Below are 20,584 nucleotides of genomic sequence, written 5' to 3'. Positions count from 1 at the left end.
TCCAAGGGGGACATGTCTGGGAAGCATGCAGGCCACGGCAACACGTTGACGCTGTGGGCTGCATGGATGTTCTGCACGATTCAGGTTGTATGGATGTGGCGTTGTCATACTGATAAAGGACACCACGTGGCAGCTGTTGTAGAAGTGGTAGGGCAATCGGACGAAGAACGTCATCCATGTAACGTTGAGCTGTCAAATTTCTGTTAACGATGACTTGTGGTGTTCTCTCCTCCCCACACTATAACAGGTGAGGTGAGGTGAAATGGGGTTTAACGTCGCGTCCAAGATTATTGCACTTATAGCCGAGCCGACCAGTCCTTGTTTTAGCCCCTTAATTCCGAGCGCCAGACAGGGTAACAACAAGTACCATCTTTTAACGTCTTTTGGTATGACGCGGCCGGGGTTCGAACCCCGGACCTTCCGCTCTCCGGACGGACGCTCTACCACTAGACCACGTAGGCGGTCCTACACTATAACAACCCTCCACCATACGGTACGACCTCCTGAACGCAACATGACGCCGTTCGTTCTCCCCTTCGGCGGCCAACACGCTGTCTTCCATCAGCTCTGAACAGACAGAACCGACTTTCATCAGTGAAGACGACCGTCTGTCAGTCACGTCGCTGTCAAAGACGTACAGTCTTGGCCCATCTCAATCTCTGACGGCGATGTTGCGCTGTCAATAACTGTCCTCTGGAAAGCCTATAAGCCATAATTCCTTGAGCCCAGAGTCGACCGTCCACTGCCTGTCCACTAACCATATGCCCTAAGGCATACGTCACTGATGACGTCACTGTCATGAATCGATTCAGGAGATGCAAATTACGCGAGTAGCGGTCTTCATTGTGCGTAGGTACCCTGGGTCTGCCTGTTCTTGTCATGTCTGGTGTCCCCCCGGTCTGTCTGTAACGTTGCGTCAGGTTAGTTACAGCAACACGGGAGCAAACTCAGGTTCTAGCAATGTGGGCATGGGTGGCTCCAATCTGTGTCATACCCAGTGCCCGCTCGTGTTGTTCGGGTGTCAGTCGTGGCATTTCTGTGGGTTTTTTTTAAATTATCTGTGTGAGTGTCTGACATGCAGCCCGTGTCATTCATATATCCTCATTGCACGTTTAGTTTCAATAAGCGGCACGTGTTTATCAATTTCTTCACAGAGCATTTTTGTGTTTGGACGATGTGTTTTGCATTGATTTAGTTTGAACTTGTGTTTTCATATTTTTGCAAGTTCATTTTGACAGTGGTAGAGTTTCTTATGGCCGTCAGTATAACTTCCCTTAGTTAAAAAACACATCTGCGAAGTCCCTCTATTAATTAAACGATCCATTATTTTTCACGAATGGACAAATGGATGTCAATTATTCAAACAGACATTTCAATTAATGTACACTTGGAACGGACGGAACATTTTTTCTATTTTGACCCTTGACAAGCGAATAATTTCCAATGCGGAAAAACATGAGTCTGATTCGAGGACAGTTAATAATCGATGAAGGACTTTGGCGACACAGGAAATATATCCTGAAATATACTGAGTTAATTTATTGGTGAAAATCAGAAAAAATACAACATACTAGTATATATATGTTGTATTTTTTTCTGATTTTCATTATTAAATTATAAATGTTGTATTTTTTCTGACCTCAAGCTTTTCAGTTCACAAATAGTTTTGCCAGATGTTACCCTCACGTATATATCCCATATGTTTAAATGTAAAACGTCAACGCCAGAGAATAACCTATAATCTCTATTATATGCCGAAACCGTTTCCATTTGGCGTGAAAGGCAAAATAGTGGTAAAAATAACATGAATGGATCACTGAAAATATAGGATGACACCAGGTGTTCGCGAAAAGGGTGAACATGTTCTGATTTCCCCGTAGCACCGGCCACTCACACTATTGGCATACAGAAGTGTATGTTGACCAACGCCACACAGCAGTAATCATCTCTAACAGTCCAATACGTTCGGAACAAATATCTGTAGTTAAAAGCGACAAAATTCAATCAATAATCATAAGAATCCTCTACTAGATATTTGCTAAACTTTATGTGTTTTAGAAAATGATTATAAATAAACAAGTTTTTTCAAATAAAGTTTAAACCAGTCTGTCATTATCTAGAATATTTACATTTGAAAGGAAACATTATGTTATGTCATTATATGATTGGTGATGACATCCTTCTTCTCTAGGCGATCAGTTATTTTTTAATTTGACTTTATTATAATTCATATGTTCTACACTGCGGAAATTGTATACATATCCCGACACGATAGACAGGCATTTATTCTGTTTCTAGATTTATCGCTATTACTGTTGATTATCTCTCTAAAACTGTTGAAAACGTATAGAATTATGTCTTTCAGCACGGGGCTATTTAACAAAGTATCAAACAGTATGAGGTCCCCTGCTTTACGAAAACAGTCAGTGTTATGTTAAGAAATTTCCAATCAGTAGAATTAACTGGTTAATAGAATTAATATTAACATAATAACCTTGCAGTTTCAACCCCGAGAAGGAGGTATGGGAGTTATGACATACTAGTATATATAACGTTTGGTTGTGTTGTGGCATGCCAGTATGTGGGTTTTGTACACACAAGGGGAAATATGGTTTTACAATCGGAATAACTTTTTTAAGATTCGTGTATCATCACTGTGATCGTAATTCATAGACACATACTTATGAAAAAGTCGGAATGGTGCAATGGACTTTTATGCTTTTATTATGGAATATGTTTTGTTTTCAAAATTTAAGGCCTTGAGGTCCACAACAGTGAGTGAGTGAGTATGGTTTTACGGCGCTTTAAGCAGTATTCCAGCAATATCACGGCGGGGGACACCGGAAAATGGGCTTCACACATTGTACCCATGTGGGGAATCGAACCCGGGTCTTCGTCGTGACGAGCCAACGCTTCAACCACCAGGCTATCCCACCGCCCCCGGTCCACAACACAATTTGCAGACATATTATATTACTCGTGTGTGTATTATTTCGTTATTTTATTTTAAATAACAGTTATTATTTCCATGTCAATAGTATTCTTTAGATATCATTATGTATTTCTCTTTTCAAATATACAGCAAGACTTTTCACTATTTGTTGATGACAAAGGTTCCGACAGGGCACTCTTTGTGCTATTTTAGGATGACTTTCTCTACTTACTTTAAAATGTGTACAGATTGAGACAAAACTATATGCATCTTTGACAACTGTTTGATCACGATTTTCACAACGTAACAGAGGCTGATCCACGTTAACGTATCGTATCGTAGAGTTTATACTTTTGAGATGTGTGAAAGAGTTCGGACAGCTACACTGTCCTTTTCCAGAATGCCAGATGGTATACTGTTTATAGGGATTAACTGAGACAACACCTACTTGTTTAAGGAAACAGTCCGGTCAACTCGGTTAAGTAAGGTAAGATGGAGTTTAAGGCTCTCTCTGCTTGTATACTGAGCTGCAAAAGAAACGTCACCATGGATAGACATATGAGAAACCTTATTTGTCCAAACACTGTAAACATACTTTAAGACATATTGAAAAAGATGAAACTTGGCAAAACTGATAATCAAGGTTGAATGTTCAAATGTTCTTAAAGGGCAAGTTCACACGGAAATGAACCAATTTTTCTTGTACTTTTTCCACATTAAAAGTGTTAACATAGAAGTGTCATAGACAAAAATATAAAAACATCATATTTAATTAACATATTTTTTGCATTAAAACGATTTATATTTTTCACATTTACCAAGTGTTCTATTTCCATAACAAAAACACCATGGCTTATGCCCCTTGCAATATGACGTCATTGGTGCCAATTGATAAACATTATGACGTCATCATGCTTTGTTAGAGCCGCTTCACGTGGTGTAGGTACAGTTTTGTGATTCTAGCATCTCAGATGCCAGCCAGAATTGTGTTATGCTGAGTCACTACTGCGCCGGAGTGTGTCGTAGACCATGTTGTTTTACCGCAAACTGGTCCTTGATATCTTTTGCGTTGAGAATAGACAGGGACCCAGTTGAATTGGCACCAATTACGTCATAATCTAAGGGGGATAACTCAGGCCTGTTTCGCTCGTAAAACGAAGGCCTCATAACGGCATATCATTTTAACACTATTGTGAGCTTCCTACTTTCACTGTGAAAAAAAATTAGTGTATATTTTCAAACACAGATACTAATTCATTCTAAAATTGCGTTTTGTTTAGAAAAAGAAAGAAAGTGATTTTTGCGTGTACACTTCCCCTTTAATGTTCTTAAAGTGAAACACAACACTAGTCTCTGAGAAAATGGCATTACAAGTCAGTATCTCGTGTGTCCGCCATGTGCATTGATGACAACGTCGATACATGGAATGGATGAGGCGGTTGGCCTACCTTAGCCCACACTCTGAGGAACGCCCGACGCAGTTCAGCTGCAGTTGTCGGCCTCGGTCGAACGTCATTCAGCCATCTTTGAATCTCGCCCCACAGGTGCTCAATGGGATTTAAATCGGGACTGAGGGCAGGCCACTGCATGGTTCTGGTGCCATTCTGCTGGAGGAAGTCTCTTGTTGCTCTCGCAGTGTGGGCACGGGCGTTATCATGCTGAAACTCGTGTTTGCGGCGTCGTGCCAAATGAGGTATGGCGTGTGGTCTCAAGACTTGATCAATGTACCGAGCTGCTGTGACACCATTGCCTCTTCCTGGACCTATGTTCTGGAAGACCAGAGGGACGACCCTCTGTGCAAGACCAATTCCACCCCACACTATGATGCTCGGACCACCCTACGAGTCTCTCTCAACAACACAAGCATCCGAATAACGTTCCCCAAGGCGTCGCCAGACTCTCTCTCTCTGCTGTTGAGATACAGTAACGGCTCTTGTCTGAGAAGAGGACTCTCCGCCACTGCTGGTGGCGCCAATGCTGGTGCTATGCTGCCCACTGAAGACGGTCCCGGCGATGACGTGGTGTCAGAATGGGTCCTCGGTGTGGCCTGTGAAGGTGGAGGTGTCTGCTCGTCAATCGTTGACGCACGGTGTCCGCAGTAATGTGTCCCTGGTGTGTCCCCATGGTCTGTCGAGCAGTTTCCGCAGCAGTAACAAAGCGATCTTGAAGATGCTGTCACACAATCTGACGATCCTGATGTCGGGTGGTGGCCCTTGGTCTTCTGTAGTGTTGGTGGTCTGGTACCGTTGCTTGAGCCTGCATATGGTCCTTACGTGTACTTGAAATGCATTGGCTACTTGCCGATCGGTTTCTCCAGCTTGCAATCGTCCAAGGGCTTGGTGTCGCTGATTGTTTGTCAATCGTGTGGTAGCAATTCAATAACGAATGAATGTTAACCGATCTGGGTGGATTTTTATAGGGCAAGAAATTGGGGAATGCATGTGCATTTCAATCTGCACTGAACTCACGTGCATCAGGTTACCATGACCGTTGCCGTGATGCGTTTGGGCGATCGGTTTTATTGTCATCTGCATTGTCTTTTTATCATCAAATTTCATTTTCCGGACAAGGTTATGTTAAATTTTAGAAACTTTGACAAAAATTACCCAAATATTTAAATGACAACTTTTCATCCAATGTTACTTGTGGTGACGTTTCTTTTGCGGTTCAGTAGATTAGTCCAGGCTAATGCCGGTTTTATTATTGTGTTATCCCATTGAGATACCATGCCGCTGTTTAACATGAATACCCCACTGAGACAAAGTATTCTGACTCCGAGCTTACCAGTCCTGGTGTTATCCCCTTGATGGTGAGCGCCAGCCAGGGTAACGACAAGTACCACCTTTTAATGTCTTTTTGTATGACGCGGCCGGGGATCGTACCCCAATCTCCCCTCTCCGGTCAGACGTTCTATCCAATAGATCACAAAGACGGTTGTCCTGTCAATATTATCATATTGTGGTATTTTTTAAATTTTTTTATTGAAAGGACGTATTCCTTTTGAGTATTTGGCGATGATACGTTTAGACAGTAGGGCCTATGGGTAAATGAATGGTAAGCACTTGTTTAAAATGTGGTCATACCTTTCGTCTAAGGTGAAATGTGACATGTGTCTATTCATGCGAAATATGTAAATATGTACACTTTTTAAAGATGCATGGACTTCCATTTTGAATACCAATATATGTATGGCACTTTAGTACATTGAGGGGATTATTACACCCAGTTGCCGAATATATATTATGTACGCTTCAGTGACTATGTATTCGGGAAATGTACAACCTTCAGCTTTTATGTATACTATAACACGTTACAACATAACATGTTACAAAACACACACACAAACACACACAAACGCACACGCACGCGCACACGCGCACACACACACACACACACACACACACACACACACACACACACACATTAAATAACACTGGTGTATGGTAATACTGAACACTGGTGTATGGTAATACTGAACCCTGGTGTATGGTTATACTGAACCCTGGTGTATGGTAATACTGAACACTGGTGTATGGTAATACTGAACCCTGGTGTATGGTTATACTGAACCCTGATGTATGGTGATACTGAACCCTGGTGTATGGTAATACTGAACCCTGGTGTATGGTTATACTGAACCCTGGTGTATGGTAATACTGAACACTGGTGTATGGTAATACTCAACACTGGTGTATAGTAATACTGAACCCTGGTGTATGGTAATACTGAACCCTGGTGTATGGTAATACTGAACCCTGGTGTATGGTAATACTGAACCCTGGTGTATAGTAATACTGAACCCTGGTGTATGGTTATACTGAACCCTGGTGTATGGTAATACTGAACCCTGGTGTATGGTAATACTGAACCCTGGTGTATGGTAATACTGAACACTGGTGTATGGTGACACTGAACCCTGGTGTATGGTTATACTGAACCCTGGTGTATGGTGATACTGAACACTGGTGTATGGTGACACTGAACCCTGGTGTATGGTTATACTGAACCCTGGTGTATGGTGATACTGAACCCTGGTGTATTGTAATACTGAACCCTGGTGTATGGTAATACTAAACACTGGTGTATTGTAATACTGAACACTGGTGTATTGTAATACTCAACACTGGTGTATTGTAATACTGAACCCTGGTGTATGGTGATACTGAACACTGGTGTATGGTGATACTGAACCCTGGTGTATGGTAATACTCAACACTGGTGTATTGTAATACTGAACACTGGTGTATGGTAATACTGAAACCTGGTGTATGGTGATACTAAACCCTGGTGTATTGTAATACTGAACCCTGGTGTATGGTAATACTGAACCCTGGTGTATGGTAATACTGAACACTGGTGTATGGTAATACTAAACCCTGGTGTATGGTTATACTCAACACTGGTGTATGGTGATACTGAACACTGGTGTATGGTTATACTGAACCCTGGTGTATGGTGACACTGAACCCTGGTGTATGGTAATACTAAACCCTGGTGTATGGTGATACTAAACCCTGGTGTATGGTTATACTAAACCCTGGTGTATGGTGATACTAAACCCTGGTGTATGGTTATACTAAACCCTGGTGTATGGTTATACTCAACACTGGTGTATGGTGATACTAAACCCTGGTGTATGGTAATACTGAACCCTGGTGTATGGTAATACTGAACACTGGTGTATGGTAATACTCAACACTGGTGTATGGTAATACTGAACACTGGTGTATGGTAATACTGAACACTGGTGTATTGTAATACTGAACCCTGGTGTATGGTAATACTGAACCCTGGTGTATGGTGATACTGAACCCTGGTGTATGGTAATACTGAACCCTGGTGTATGGTAATACTGAACCCTGGTGTATGGTGATACTGAACCCTGGTGTATGGTAATACTGAACACTGGTGTATGGTAATACTGAACACTGGTGTATTGTAATACTGAACCCTGGTGTATGGTAATACTGAACCCTGGTGTATGGTGATACTGAACCCTGATGTATGGTAATACTGAACCCTGGTGTATGGTAATACTGAACCCTGGTGTATGGTAATACTGAACCCTGATGTATGGTAATACTGAACCCTGGTGTATGGTTATACTGAACCCTGATGTATGGTAATACTAAACCCTGGTGTATGGTGATACTGAACACTGGTGTATGGTTATACTGAACCCTGATGTATGGTAATACTGAACCCTGGTGTATGGTTATACTGAACACTGGTGTATGGTGATACTAAACCCTGGTGTATGGTAATACTGAACCCTGGTGTATGGTGATACTGAACACTGGTGTATGGTGATACTGAACCCTGGTGTATTGTAATACTGAACCCTGGTGTATGGTAATACTAAACACTGGTGTATTGTAATACTGAACACTGGTGTATTGTAATACTGAACACTGGTGTATGGTAATACTGAACCCTGGTGTATGGTGATACTGAACACTGGTGTATGGTGATACTGAACCCTGGTGTATGGTAATACTCAACACTGGTGTATTGTAATACTGAACACTGGTGTATGGTAATACTGAAACCTGGTGTATGGTGATACTGAACCCTGGTGTATTGTAATACTGAACCCTGGTGTATGGTAATACTGAACCCTGGTGTATGGTAATACTGAACACTGGTGTATGGTAATACTAAACCCTGGTGTATGGTTATACTCAACACTGGTGTATGGTGATACTGAACACTGGTGTATGGTTATACTGAACCCTGGTGTATGGTGACACTGAACCCTGGTGTATGGTAATACTAAACCCTGGTGTATGGTGATACTAAACCCTGGTGTATGGTAATACTAAACCCTGGTGTATGGTGATACTAAACCCTGGTGTATGGTTATACTAAACCCTGGTGTATGGTGATACTCAACACTGGTGTATGGTGATACTAAACCCTGGTGTATGGTAATACTGAACCCTGGTGTATGGTAATACTGAACACTGGTGTATTGTAATACTGAACCCTGGTGTATGGTAATACTAAACCCTGGTGTATGGTGATACTGAACACTGGTGTATGGTTATACTGAACCCTGATGTATGGTAATACTGAACCCTGGTGTATGGTTATACTGAACACTGGTGTATGGTGATACTAAACCCTGGTGTATGGTAATACTGAACCCTGGTGTATGGTGATACTGAACACTGGTGTATGGTGATACTGAACCCTGGTGTATTGTAATACTGAACCCTGGTGTATGGTAATACTAAACACTGGTGTATTGTAATACTGAACACTGGTGTATTGTAATACTGAACACTGGTGTATGGTAATACTGAACCCTGGTGTATGGTGATACTGAACACTGGTGTATGGTGATACTGAACCCTGGTGTATGGTAATACTCAACACTGGTGTATTGTAATACTGAACACTGGTGTATGGTAATACTGAAACCTGGTGTATGGTGATACTGAACCCTGGTGTATTGTAATACTGAACCCTGGTGTATGGTAATACTGAACCCTGGTGTATGGTAATACTGAACACTGGTGTATGGTAATACTAAACCCTGGTGTATGGTTATACTCAACACTGGTGTATGGTGATACTGAACACTGGTGTATGGTTATACTGAACCCTGGTGTATGGTGACACTGAACCCTGGTGTATGGTAATACTAAACCCTGGTGTATGGTGATACTAAACCCTGGTGTATGGTTATACTAAACCCTGGTGTATGGTGATACTAAACCCTGGTGTATGGTTATACTAAACCCTGGTGTATGGTTATACTGAACCCTGGTGTATGGTGATACTAAACCCTGGTGTATGGTAATACTGAACCCTGGTGTATGGTAATACTGAACACTGGTGTATGGTAATACTCAACACTGGTGTATGGTAATACTGAACACTGGTGTATGGTAATACTGAACCCTGGTGTATGGTGATACTGAACCCTGGTGTATGGTAATACTGAACACTGGTGTATGGTAATACTGAACACTGGTGTATTGTAATACTGAACCCTGGTGTATGGTAATACTGAACCCTGGTGTATGGTGATACTGAACCCTGGTGTATGGTAATACTGAACCCTGGTGTATGGTAATACTGAACCCTGGTGTATGGTGATACTGAACCCTGGTGTATGGTAATACTGAACCCTGGTGTATGGTGATACTGAACCCTGGTGTATTGTAATACTGAACACTGGTGTATGGTAATACTGAACACTGGTGTATGGTAATACTGAACACTGGTGTATGGTAATACTGAACCCTGGTGTATGGTAATACTGAACCCTGATGTATGGTGATACTGAACACTGGTGTATGGTGATACTGAACACTGGTGTATGGTAATACTGAACCCTGGTGTATGGTAATACTGAACACTGGTGTATGGTAATACTGAACACTGGTGTATGGTGATACTGAACCCTGGTGTATGGTTATACTGAACACTGGTGTATGGTGATACTGAACCCTGGTGTATGGTGATACTGAACCCTGGTGTATGGTTATTCTCAACACTGGTGTATGGTAATACTGAACACTGGTGTATTGTAATACTGAACCCTGGTGTATGGTAATACTGAACACTGGTGTATGGTGATACTGAACCCTGGTGTATTGTAATACTGAACACTGGTGTATGGTAATACTGAACACTGGTGTATGGTAATACTGAACACTGGTGTATGGTAATACTGAACCCTGGTGTATGGTAATACTGAACCCTGATGTATGGTGATACTGAACACTGGTGTATGGTGATACTGAACACTGGTGTATGGTAATACTGAACCCTGGTGTATGGTAATACTGAACACTGGTGTATGGTAATACTGAACACTGGTGTATGGTGATACTGAACCCTGGTGTATGGTTATACTGAACACTGGTGTATGGTGATACTGAACCCTGGTGTATGGTGATACTGAACCCTGGTGTATGGTTATACTCAACACTGGTGTATGGTAATACTGAACACTGGTGTATGGTAATACTGAACACTGTTGTATTGTAATACTGAACCCTGGTGTATGGTTATACTGAACCCTGGTGTATGGGAATACTGAACCCTGGTGTATGGTTATACTAAACCCTGATGTATGGTAATACTGAACACTGGTGTATGGTGATACTGAACCCTGGTGTATTGTAATACTGAACCCTGGTGTATGGTTATACTGAACACTGGTGTATGGTAATACTGAACACTGGTGTATGGTAATACTGAACCCTGGTGTATGGTAATACTGAACCCTGGTGTATGGTAATACTGAACCCTGGTGTATGGTGATACTGAACCCTGGTGTATGGTGATATTGAACACTGGTGTGTTGTTATACTGAACACTGGTGTATTGTAATACTGAACCCTGGTGTATGGTAATACTGAACACTGGTGTATTGTAATACTGAACCCTGGTGTATTGTAATACTGAACCCTGGTGTATGGTTATACTGAAACCTGGTGTATTGTAATACTGAACCCTGGTGTATGGTAATACTGAACCCTGGTGTAGGGTGATACTGGACACTGGTGTATTGTAATACTGAACCCTGGTGTATGGTAATACTGAACCCTGGTGTATAGTAATACTGAACCCTGGTGTATGGTTATACTGAACCCTGGTGTATGGTTATACTGAACCCTGGTGTATGGTTATACTGAACCCTGGTGTATTGTAATACTGAACCCTGGTGTATGGTTATACTGAACCCTGGTGTATGGTAATACTGAACCCTGGTGTATGGTGATACTGAACCCTGGTGTATTGTAATACTGAACCCTGGTGTATTGTAATACTGAACACTGGTGTATTGTAATACTTAACACTGGTGTATTGTAATACTGAACCCTGGTGTATTGTAATACTGAACCCTGGTGTATGGTGATACTGAACACTGGTGTATGGTGATATTGAACACTGGTGTATTGTAATACTGAACACTGGTGTATTGTAATACTGAACCCTGGTGTATTGTAATACTGAACCCTGGTGTATGGTTATACTGAACCCTGGTGTATGGTAATACTGAACCCTGGTGTATGGTGATACTGAACCCTGGTGTATGGTGATATTGAACACTGGTGTGTTGTTATACTGAACACTGGTGTATTGTAATACTGAACCCTGGTGTATGGTAATACTGAACACTGGTGTATTGTAATACTGAACCCTGGTGTATTGTAATACTGAACACTGGTGTATGGTTATACTGAAACCTGGTGTATTGTAATACTGAACCCTGGTGTATGGTAATACTGAACCCTGGTGTAGGGTGATACTGGACACTGGTGTATTGTAATACTGAACCCTGGTGTATGGTAATACTGAACCCTGGTGTATGGTAATACTGAACCCTGGTGTATGGTTATACTGAACCCTGGTGTATGGTAATACTGAACCCTGGTGTATTGTAATACTGAACCCTGGTGTATGGTGATACTGAACACTGGTGTATTGTAATACTGAACCCTGGTGTATGGTTATACTGAACACTGGAGCATGGTGACACTGAACTCTGGTGTATGGTAATACTGAACCCTGGTGTATGGTAATACTGAACCCTGGTGTATTGTAATACTGAACCCTGGTGTATGGTAATACTGAACCCTGGTGTATTGTAATACTGAACCCTGGTGTATGGTAATACTGAACCCTGGTGTATTGTAATACTGAACCCTGGTGTATGGTAATACTGAACCCTGGTGTATTGTAATACTGAACCCTGGTGTATGGTGATACTGAACTCTGGTGTATGGTTATACTGAACCCTGGTGTATGGTAATACTGAACCCTGGTGTATTGTAATACTGGACCCTGGTGTATGGTTATACTGAACCCTGGTGTATTGTAATACTGAACCCTGGTGTATTGTAATACTGAACCCTGGTGTATGGTGATACTGAACACTGGTGTATTGTAATACTGAACCCTGGTGTATGGTAATACTGAACCCTGGTGTATGGTTATACTGAACCCTGGTGTATGGTAATACTGAACCCTGGTGTATGGTTATACTGAACCCTGGTGTATGGTAATACTGAACACTGGTGTATTGTAATACTGAACACTGGTGTATGGTTATACTGAACCCTGATGTATGGTTATACTGAACCCTGGTGTATGGTGACACTGAACCCTGGTGTATGGTTATACTGAACCCTGGTGTATGGTAATACTGAACCCTGGTGTATGGTTATACTGAACCCTGGTGTATGGTAATACTGAACCCTGGTGTATGGTTATACTGAACACTGGTGTATGGTTATACTGAACCCTGGTGTATTGTAATACTGAACCCTGGTGTATTGTAATACTGAACCCTGGTGTATTGTAATACTGAACCCTGGTGTATTGTAATACTGAACCCTGGTGTATGGTAATACTGAACCCTGGTGTATGGTAATACTGAACCCTGGTATATGGTTATACTGAACCCTGGTGTATGGTCACTGGTGAAAGTATCAATGTTGTACTTATGTCACACAGAGCTTGCGAGCGTTATGTCGCCGTGTTGATGCCTCGAAACAACGTTTTCCTGTTTTATTTTACTTGCACATTTACGGCGGCATACGGGATCCCCATAAATACTCGAATAAGTGTCGTGCTTGTATTTATTTCCGAAGTCCCTATGACCCTATTCGAGTCGGACGTTGTTTGTTAGAAATATTGTTTCAAATTAAATTCGAATATTGTTTCAAACGTCTCACCTGGTCAGGAATGGGTGTTTATTCTAAGATTTACGGTTGGATATAAAGATAGGGTTCCTTCCGGGACATAACGTGAAACTTTGAATACACACCAGTAAGGGCCGAAAGTCATTTGCATTTCTAAGGCAGTAAGTCGGACAAATGTGGAATTGTGTTGTGTTTGATTGTTGTTTAACGCCGCAATCGGCACCATTCCAGCTGACTGACGGCGGCTCGTAAAACATCTGACTTGACCAGATAACCAAGTGATTGATATCATAAGCACCGATCCACGCCGTCGGGGTATGATGATACACAATCAACCAGACTGATTACCCAATCCACCCGGTCGCCTCTTGCGATAAGCATCTAACTCAGAATTCAACGAAGCTAGAATTCACTTGCGGTGCGTGACTCATATTTATTTAGAAATGTTGTATAAATATTAGACAAGAACCAAACCAAATCCCTATCCTATCCGGTAACATAAAAAAGATTGTTTGTGTTTCCAAGGTTACACGTGGAAGATATACGTTCAAATCTGAGTAGGGTTAATTCCGGAGTATAGCTCATAAAGCTGTTCAACATTAATTGTGAGAATGTGTGTCAAACAATGACCGAACAGGAGAATTTTGATGATATGTATTGTTGATGATATGTAATATTTTATATTTTGCTTTTCCCGCAAAGATTTGACATCATCTAAAAAAAATTAAGGTTCGTTTTCGGAATTGATTGACTGGTTCAATAATTTTCGAAAAACCTTGAATCAGGCAACTACGTAGATGATGCCTTTTGCTAATTCCGGAGTATAACATTTTCAGTTATTGAGCATCATTGGCAGTGATGTTACAGGAGGGTCGGGTTTGTTTCCGTTGCCAGACTATTACAACTTGCTGTATTTCGCTGGTATCAATTATTTAATACCTTTACAGATGTGAGAAATGGGCTTACGTTTAGACGTGAGAAGTTTTTGTTTCAAGAGCCTTCAAAACTTTCTGTATTGCTTTTGGACGATTAGCACAACTGACTGCCTTTTGAGTATACACCATACTGGTAAGGTAGCTTGTACTGTTTGGATGACTGTAACCAATTCACTTCACCTTCCCTTCCACCGATTTAGACGGCCTCTAATATGAAAGTCGAGTATCACTAACCTACCGAAGGGTACAACTTTATCCTATATGAAGAGAATTTGCTGTTCCAAAACTTTCTTACATCATACCGTTTTTCCTGATACGTTTTTTCCAGCTATTTGCTGTACCACACCCCTGGACACCAACTGTTCTCCCCTCCCCCCTCCTCTGTTTCTTCATGCATTTAACATTGGAATTCTGCACGGATTGACAAAATCGAAACAAGGGAATTTGGCCTTGAAGTTTAACTTTAGCTTCGGGTATATCGATGATCTAATGTCGTTCAAGAACGGTGAAATGGTCACTTTCCTCCCACTTATATTCCCACCTGAACTAGAAAAAAAGAGGCCGGTGAGCCGCCCCATCAATTTCATATATATATATCTTTGCATTAAGATTCAGAGAGACAAAACACTCTCCACAAGACTGTATGACAACAGAGATGACTTCATAAACACGTGGGGGCACGGGTGGCCCAGTCGTCTAAGGCGCATCGATTCGCTGTGCAGAGTTGCGTCCCTTGGGCACGCCAGAAACCTATGATTGTGGGTTCGAATCCCGGTTCGCCTTGATTATGTTTCTAGGTTTGTCAGCACCATACCCGTGCTCGTGGGTTTCACCGAAGTGGTAAACGTCTGAGACCTGCATCACTTCGGGCTTTCCTCCCACATTAAGCTGACACGCGGCGATATAACTGGAATATTGTTAAAAGCGGCGTTAAACCCTACTCACTCACTCACTCACTCACTCATAAACACGTGCTCATGATACAGTCGGAATCGTACAATCGGCTGTGCTGTTTTGCAGATATTTCTTATGCATATGGAAAGGGTTTTGTCACTTTTATTTTACTTTTCAAAAGTTAACTTTCCCTTTATGTCCAGAAATATTCCAGCAGCTCCAGCCCTTGGTGTCTACATTTCAAAATTCTTCAGGTACACACGAGCATGTGCTTACTCCGAAAATTTCAAAGAACGTCATAAGACGCAAGAGTAATTAATACAGAATGCCTGTCAGAAATGTGGTCAAATGTAACAAATCTGACACTTTCTTAGTAAAGTTCAAACTCTTGTACTTATTTTTGGTTGTGTCCCATCCGGGATTGGAACCCACACTCTCAGAGTGAGGCACCTAATCGTCAGGGACCTAACCCGCTCAGCCACCCAAAATGGAAGTCCGACAACTGGTTATCCATTTTAATGGAAGTCAAGGTGGGACTTAACCCTCAAGACATGAGGACATTTCACAATTGAAACCTTCCATGCGACTCAAGAAGAGCTAGCACGGTAGAGATTATATCGTGTTAAATGTGATAAGCGTCTGAAGATATCGCCCCATGGGATGGATATTGATATCACAGGCGATTCAATAACGTATTTCAAGTAGAACGGATGTCACCAGTTAGGTAATTATGCTTTTGTTGGCGTGTTTCTATAAGCTTCGCTGCCAAAGTCTACTGGCGGGAGTGCACGTATGATCCGCAGGATATATAGATACAAGGGGACAGGTATTGACCGGTAACCCTCACTGAATGTGGATATATAATACCAGCATGGTGTGTGGTAAAGGTTAGGCTGTTACTTAATACTTGTGAGGTCGATTATTGTTGCTCCTTTATATCCGTTAGAGTGAGTGAGTGAGTTGTGTTTGACGCCGCTTTTAGCAATATTCCAGCAATATCATGGTGGGGGACACCAGAAATGGGCTTTACACATTGTACCCATGTCGGGAATCGAACCCGGGTCTTCGGCGTGACGAGCGAACGCTCTAACCTCTAGGCTACCCGACCGCCCCTATACCCGTTAGATCAGAGAGACGTTACTGTATTCAGTTATAGGTGTTCAATTGTGATTTGAATATGCAGGTGAGGTGAGGTGACATGGGGTTAAACATCGCGTTCATGGTTATCTCACGCATATAGCGACGTGTGTGTGTGTGTGTGTGTGTGTGTGTGTGTGTGTGTGTCTGCTTGTACTTATGCCAAATTGTATACTGCTAGCCCACTGAGATACCATGCCGCAGTTTAACATGAATACTCAACTCAGACACAGTATACTGACTCCGAGCCGACCAGCCCCTTAATGCCGAGCGCCGGGCAGGGTAACAACAAGTACCATCTTTTAACGTCTTTTGTTGTATATATACTTGCATTGCCCAGTAGGATGAGATGAGATAGTAACATAGTAACATTCTAGGGCCCCATATGGCAGTACATATATATATATATTTTTATTTAAAAATGAGTCTGAATACTTTTTAAAGAAAAATGCCTTACATAAATTGAAATTTTTGTGGCAGACAGTTTCCATTTTCGGGGACAATTTAGTATACGTCGGATATATCTCATGAAGTCAATCGTTTCACCCAGGTAGCATTTTACATTTAGCTCAAATACACCATTCATAAATCTCAACTTCTTTTTATGGGTCGAATGGACACTCCGCCCAACCAGGCTTGTTGCACTTCCTACAAGAGTCGTGTCAGTGATTACATTAGGCACACCGTGTCACAGACGAAAGCTGGTTGAGACAATCAAAGCTGGTTGTGTTTTCTATATTCATGAGCATGAGCATTGCATTTGCATGAACATTAGTTGGAGGTCTAATCAGTTACATTACTCCACGACCGATTTAACAATGCACAACGTAGTCATGCATTATACATCATGATATTATTTAAGTAACCTTACTGACTGCAAATTTACGTAACAATGCGTATTTATGCAAGCGTGAATTCGGATATTGTTCGTCCCCGTATATATGTCTGCACACTTATGCTTAACTAGTAAACACCCAGCTTATGAATTATCACATAGCTTGACACATCGAAAAGGCGAGTTAAAACATAAATGCGTATGTTAACAAAAGCTATCCAGAGTGAGTCTAACATAATACCCATTCACACTTGACTACGTCGGAAGTGCTACTCGGACAGACATGTCCTATCTCCTCGCTTTATCTGACCCCCTTGCATACACACACAGACCTCCCCGGGGGTGGAAAATACAGATTTGTGCCTGTCAGAGTGAGGGTACAGACCATGGGCGTTTACCTAGGAAAGGCTAGTCTCATCGACCAAACAAGCAGGCACAGTTAAACTACAACGACAGACTTCGATTATCTGTAGTGTTGGCGGTATGGATTACGGCCTTGCCTTGCGTTAAAGGAACAGGTTATGTTCACCGGTGATTGTGGATAGCCTTTGTATACATTATAGAGGGACGCGCTTGTCGTGGCTTGAGGAAAGGACACTAGAAACATTATAGGTAACGTGTATGGGATATGTGTTGTGGAATCAGTACATTGAGACACTGGCTCTACGACAAGGTCATGTCCTGAGACCGTTTGAATTAATCTTGTGGTTGGTTGAAGCCATATGAACTGGTTTGTATACATACAGTTGGGTTTAACTGATCACAAGGATCTAACGTCACATGTTTAAGGAGCCTAACGGAGATAACACATGTGGACGTGCTTAGTTTTGTTTTACTGAGACATACACTGTGTTCACTGAAGATCAAACTGTAGATATACTGAAGATCAAACTGTAGATATACTGAAAGCAAGAGAATATGTGACATGCCCTTCCAAGAATGACTGCACACAACGGGAACAACTGAGAGTGTGCATTGTGATTTCAGGAAGCCTTTACCTATGAAAGAACCGCTCAAATATTTACAAAAAATCTGTTGGACGTTCCTCGGCGTGTCATTTGCCGCAGTATGGACATATGCTATAAACCCAGCGGATCGGGATAATCACATTATTCACCAAATTATTAAGCCAATCAATCAGCTCAGTAAGTCTGGTTACACAGACTAAACAAAGGCATCCAGTTCTTATCGTAATCCTGACTGTGTATCGACATTCTGATATTGGATCTCATCATAACCTGACCTGGAGGAAATGTGCTTAAGTTTCATATCCGACTGTGTGTCGTATTGTAATCGGAACGTGCAGCTAGGGCTTGTTTGGTAAACTGTATTAGTTCAAGAAATCGGGCGGAACATCAACGTAAACACAAAAGCATGGCGGTCATGGCATCTTTACTGCAGTAACTTCTAATGTTCACGGCAGTTGGATTCATACGGAGGTCCAGCATAACATGATTGATGCCTGACTGCCTGAAGATATGTCAAATGATCTTCATAGGTTCACAGTCGGGTATTAGATATACCACCCGAGTCATATCTATAATCAAACCAAAGGACTACCTCCAATCTATATTTATTGATCTTCCCTGTTTACTGCCCAATTCTAGCGTAAAATCGGCTCACGCGAAGTTTCAATAAAACAAATCAGGCGATTGACGGAGGTCGAAGCTTGTGGCTGTAACCAATAAGATTACCTTTGGAGCGCTGGAAGATTAACGGATTACTGTGAATATCCCTGACATGACATGCCGCCTAAAGCTGGAGACAAACTCCTGGGTCTGAGGAGGGAACGTACCCAACATGGCCAAAATGTTACAAGGTAATGATGCTTAACGAATACATGTTTATATTGAGGATTAGCATTATAAGATAATAATGTTTACTAATGTTCTTAGGAATAATGGGTTCCAAGTATCCCCTTGGTCGGTGGGGTAGAATGGTGGTTAAAGGGTTGCTTGTCATCCTGAAGACCCGGGTTCGATTCCCACCATGGTTACAACGTATGCACCCTATCCTTGGGGTCCTCCTATGTGGTATGACTGGGGTATTGCTCCAAAGTGGCGAACAGCTACACTTCCTGACTTAATCACTCACGCAGTATCCGTGTGGTTATAAAGATAGTTGAGATTGGGTGTTTACAGTGTGAGGCCTGGTATTAGTATATATATATATATATATATATATATATATATATATGTACGTGCCTACCAACAATGGTTTGTATTGTACAGAATTGATAAAAGTAATATATTGCTGTGAAACTGATGATGAGGTGAAATGGGGTTGAACGTCGCATTGAAGATTATTGCACCTATATGGCGACAGTGTGTGTGTGTGTGTGTGTGTGTGTGTGTGTGTGTGTGTGTGTGTGTGTGTGTGTGTGTGTGTGTGTGTGTGTGTGCTTGTACTAGTCCGGACAAAGGCCGCAATAATAGCCCAGTGGGATACCATTCCGCAGTTTCTAATGATGTAGTACAAATTAAATTAAATTCATACATTATACAAAAGAGGCGAGTGAGGTTTAATGGGGTTTAAAGCCGCATTCAAGATTATTGCACTTATATAGCGACGTGTATGTGCGTGTGCTTGTACTTCTCCGAACTGAGGTGTTTAAAATATTTTTAACGCATTGGTTGGATATAAATTCTAATATACTTCTAATATATATGAAAACTCTCGTATCCTGGATAATCTAGCTTATCTTAGAAATAGTGTTTTTAATCTTGTAGGCAGGCCTATTAAAATAGGTAGCTATATTAGTAGTGTACGTAGGTTCCTAACAAAGACACAATATCGGTGTTCCATAATTTCACATTGGTTTCATGTCTAGGTGATACATTTTCAGTGGACAATAAAGGGTATGTTCCGTTTTTGGACGCTGTCACATTATACACGATACAGACCCTGGAATATGTCTTTGTCACTGACGTGTACACAATGTCTGTGTTACTGATAACTCTAATGTTTAAACAATGTCATTATATGCACTCAGATGTCTCATATTACAACGTCAATATTAATGAAACGTTGTAGTGGTATACCGCTAACCTAATGAAATACCAGTTATACCCAGGAAACAGAAAACATATTGTGTTACACTTCGCCGCAGGCACAGCAGGCCCCTCAGTAAACCACTGTCATCCACAGAAAGACTTATCGACAGCCATGTTGGATATACTACTGTAAG

General features: G+C 41.6%; 1 protein-coding gene across 1 annotated transcript in view; it reads left to right on the top strand.

Moving 5' to 3' along the window:
- The first annotated feature begins 17,661 nt into the window (after positions 1 to 17,661).
- LOC124147974 overlaps positions 17,662 to 20,584 on the top strand; it is a 28,637-nt gene continuing 25,714 nt past the window's right edge. The window contains exon 1 of the mRNA XM_046518863.2: positions 17,662 to 19,216. Within this exon, the coding sequence (XP_046374819.2) occupies positions 19,143 to 19,216 (74 nt within the window). The 5' untranslated portion in view covers positions 17,662 to 19,142. The remainder of the gene's footprint in view (positions 19,217 to 20,584) is intronic.

The sequence above is a fragment of the Haliotis rufescens genome, unplaced genomic scaffold (genome assembly GCF_023055435.1).
Source record: "Haliotis rufescens isolate VD_foot unplaced genomic scaffold, xgHalRufe1.0.p SCAF_2, whole genome shotgun sequence".
In the NCBI taxonomy this organism is placed as follows: domain Eukaryota; kingdom Metazoa; phylum Mollusca; class Gastropoda; order Lepetellida; family Haliotidae; genus Haliotis; species Haliotis rufescens.
This window is presented reverse-complemented; position numbering and strand designations above follow the sequence as displayed.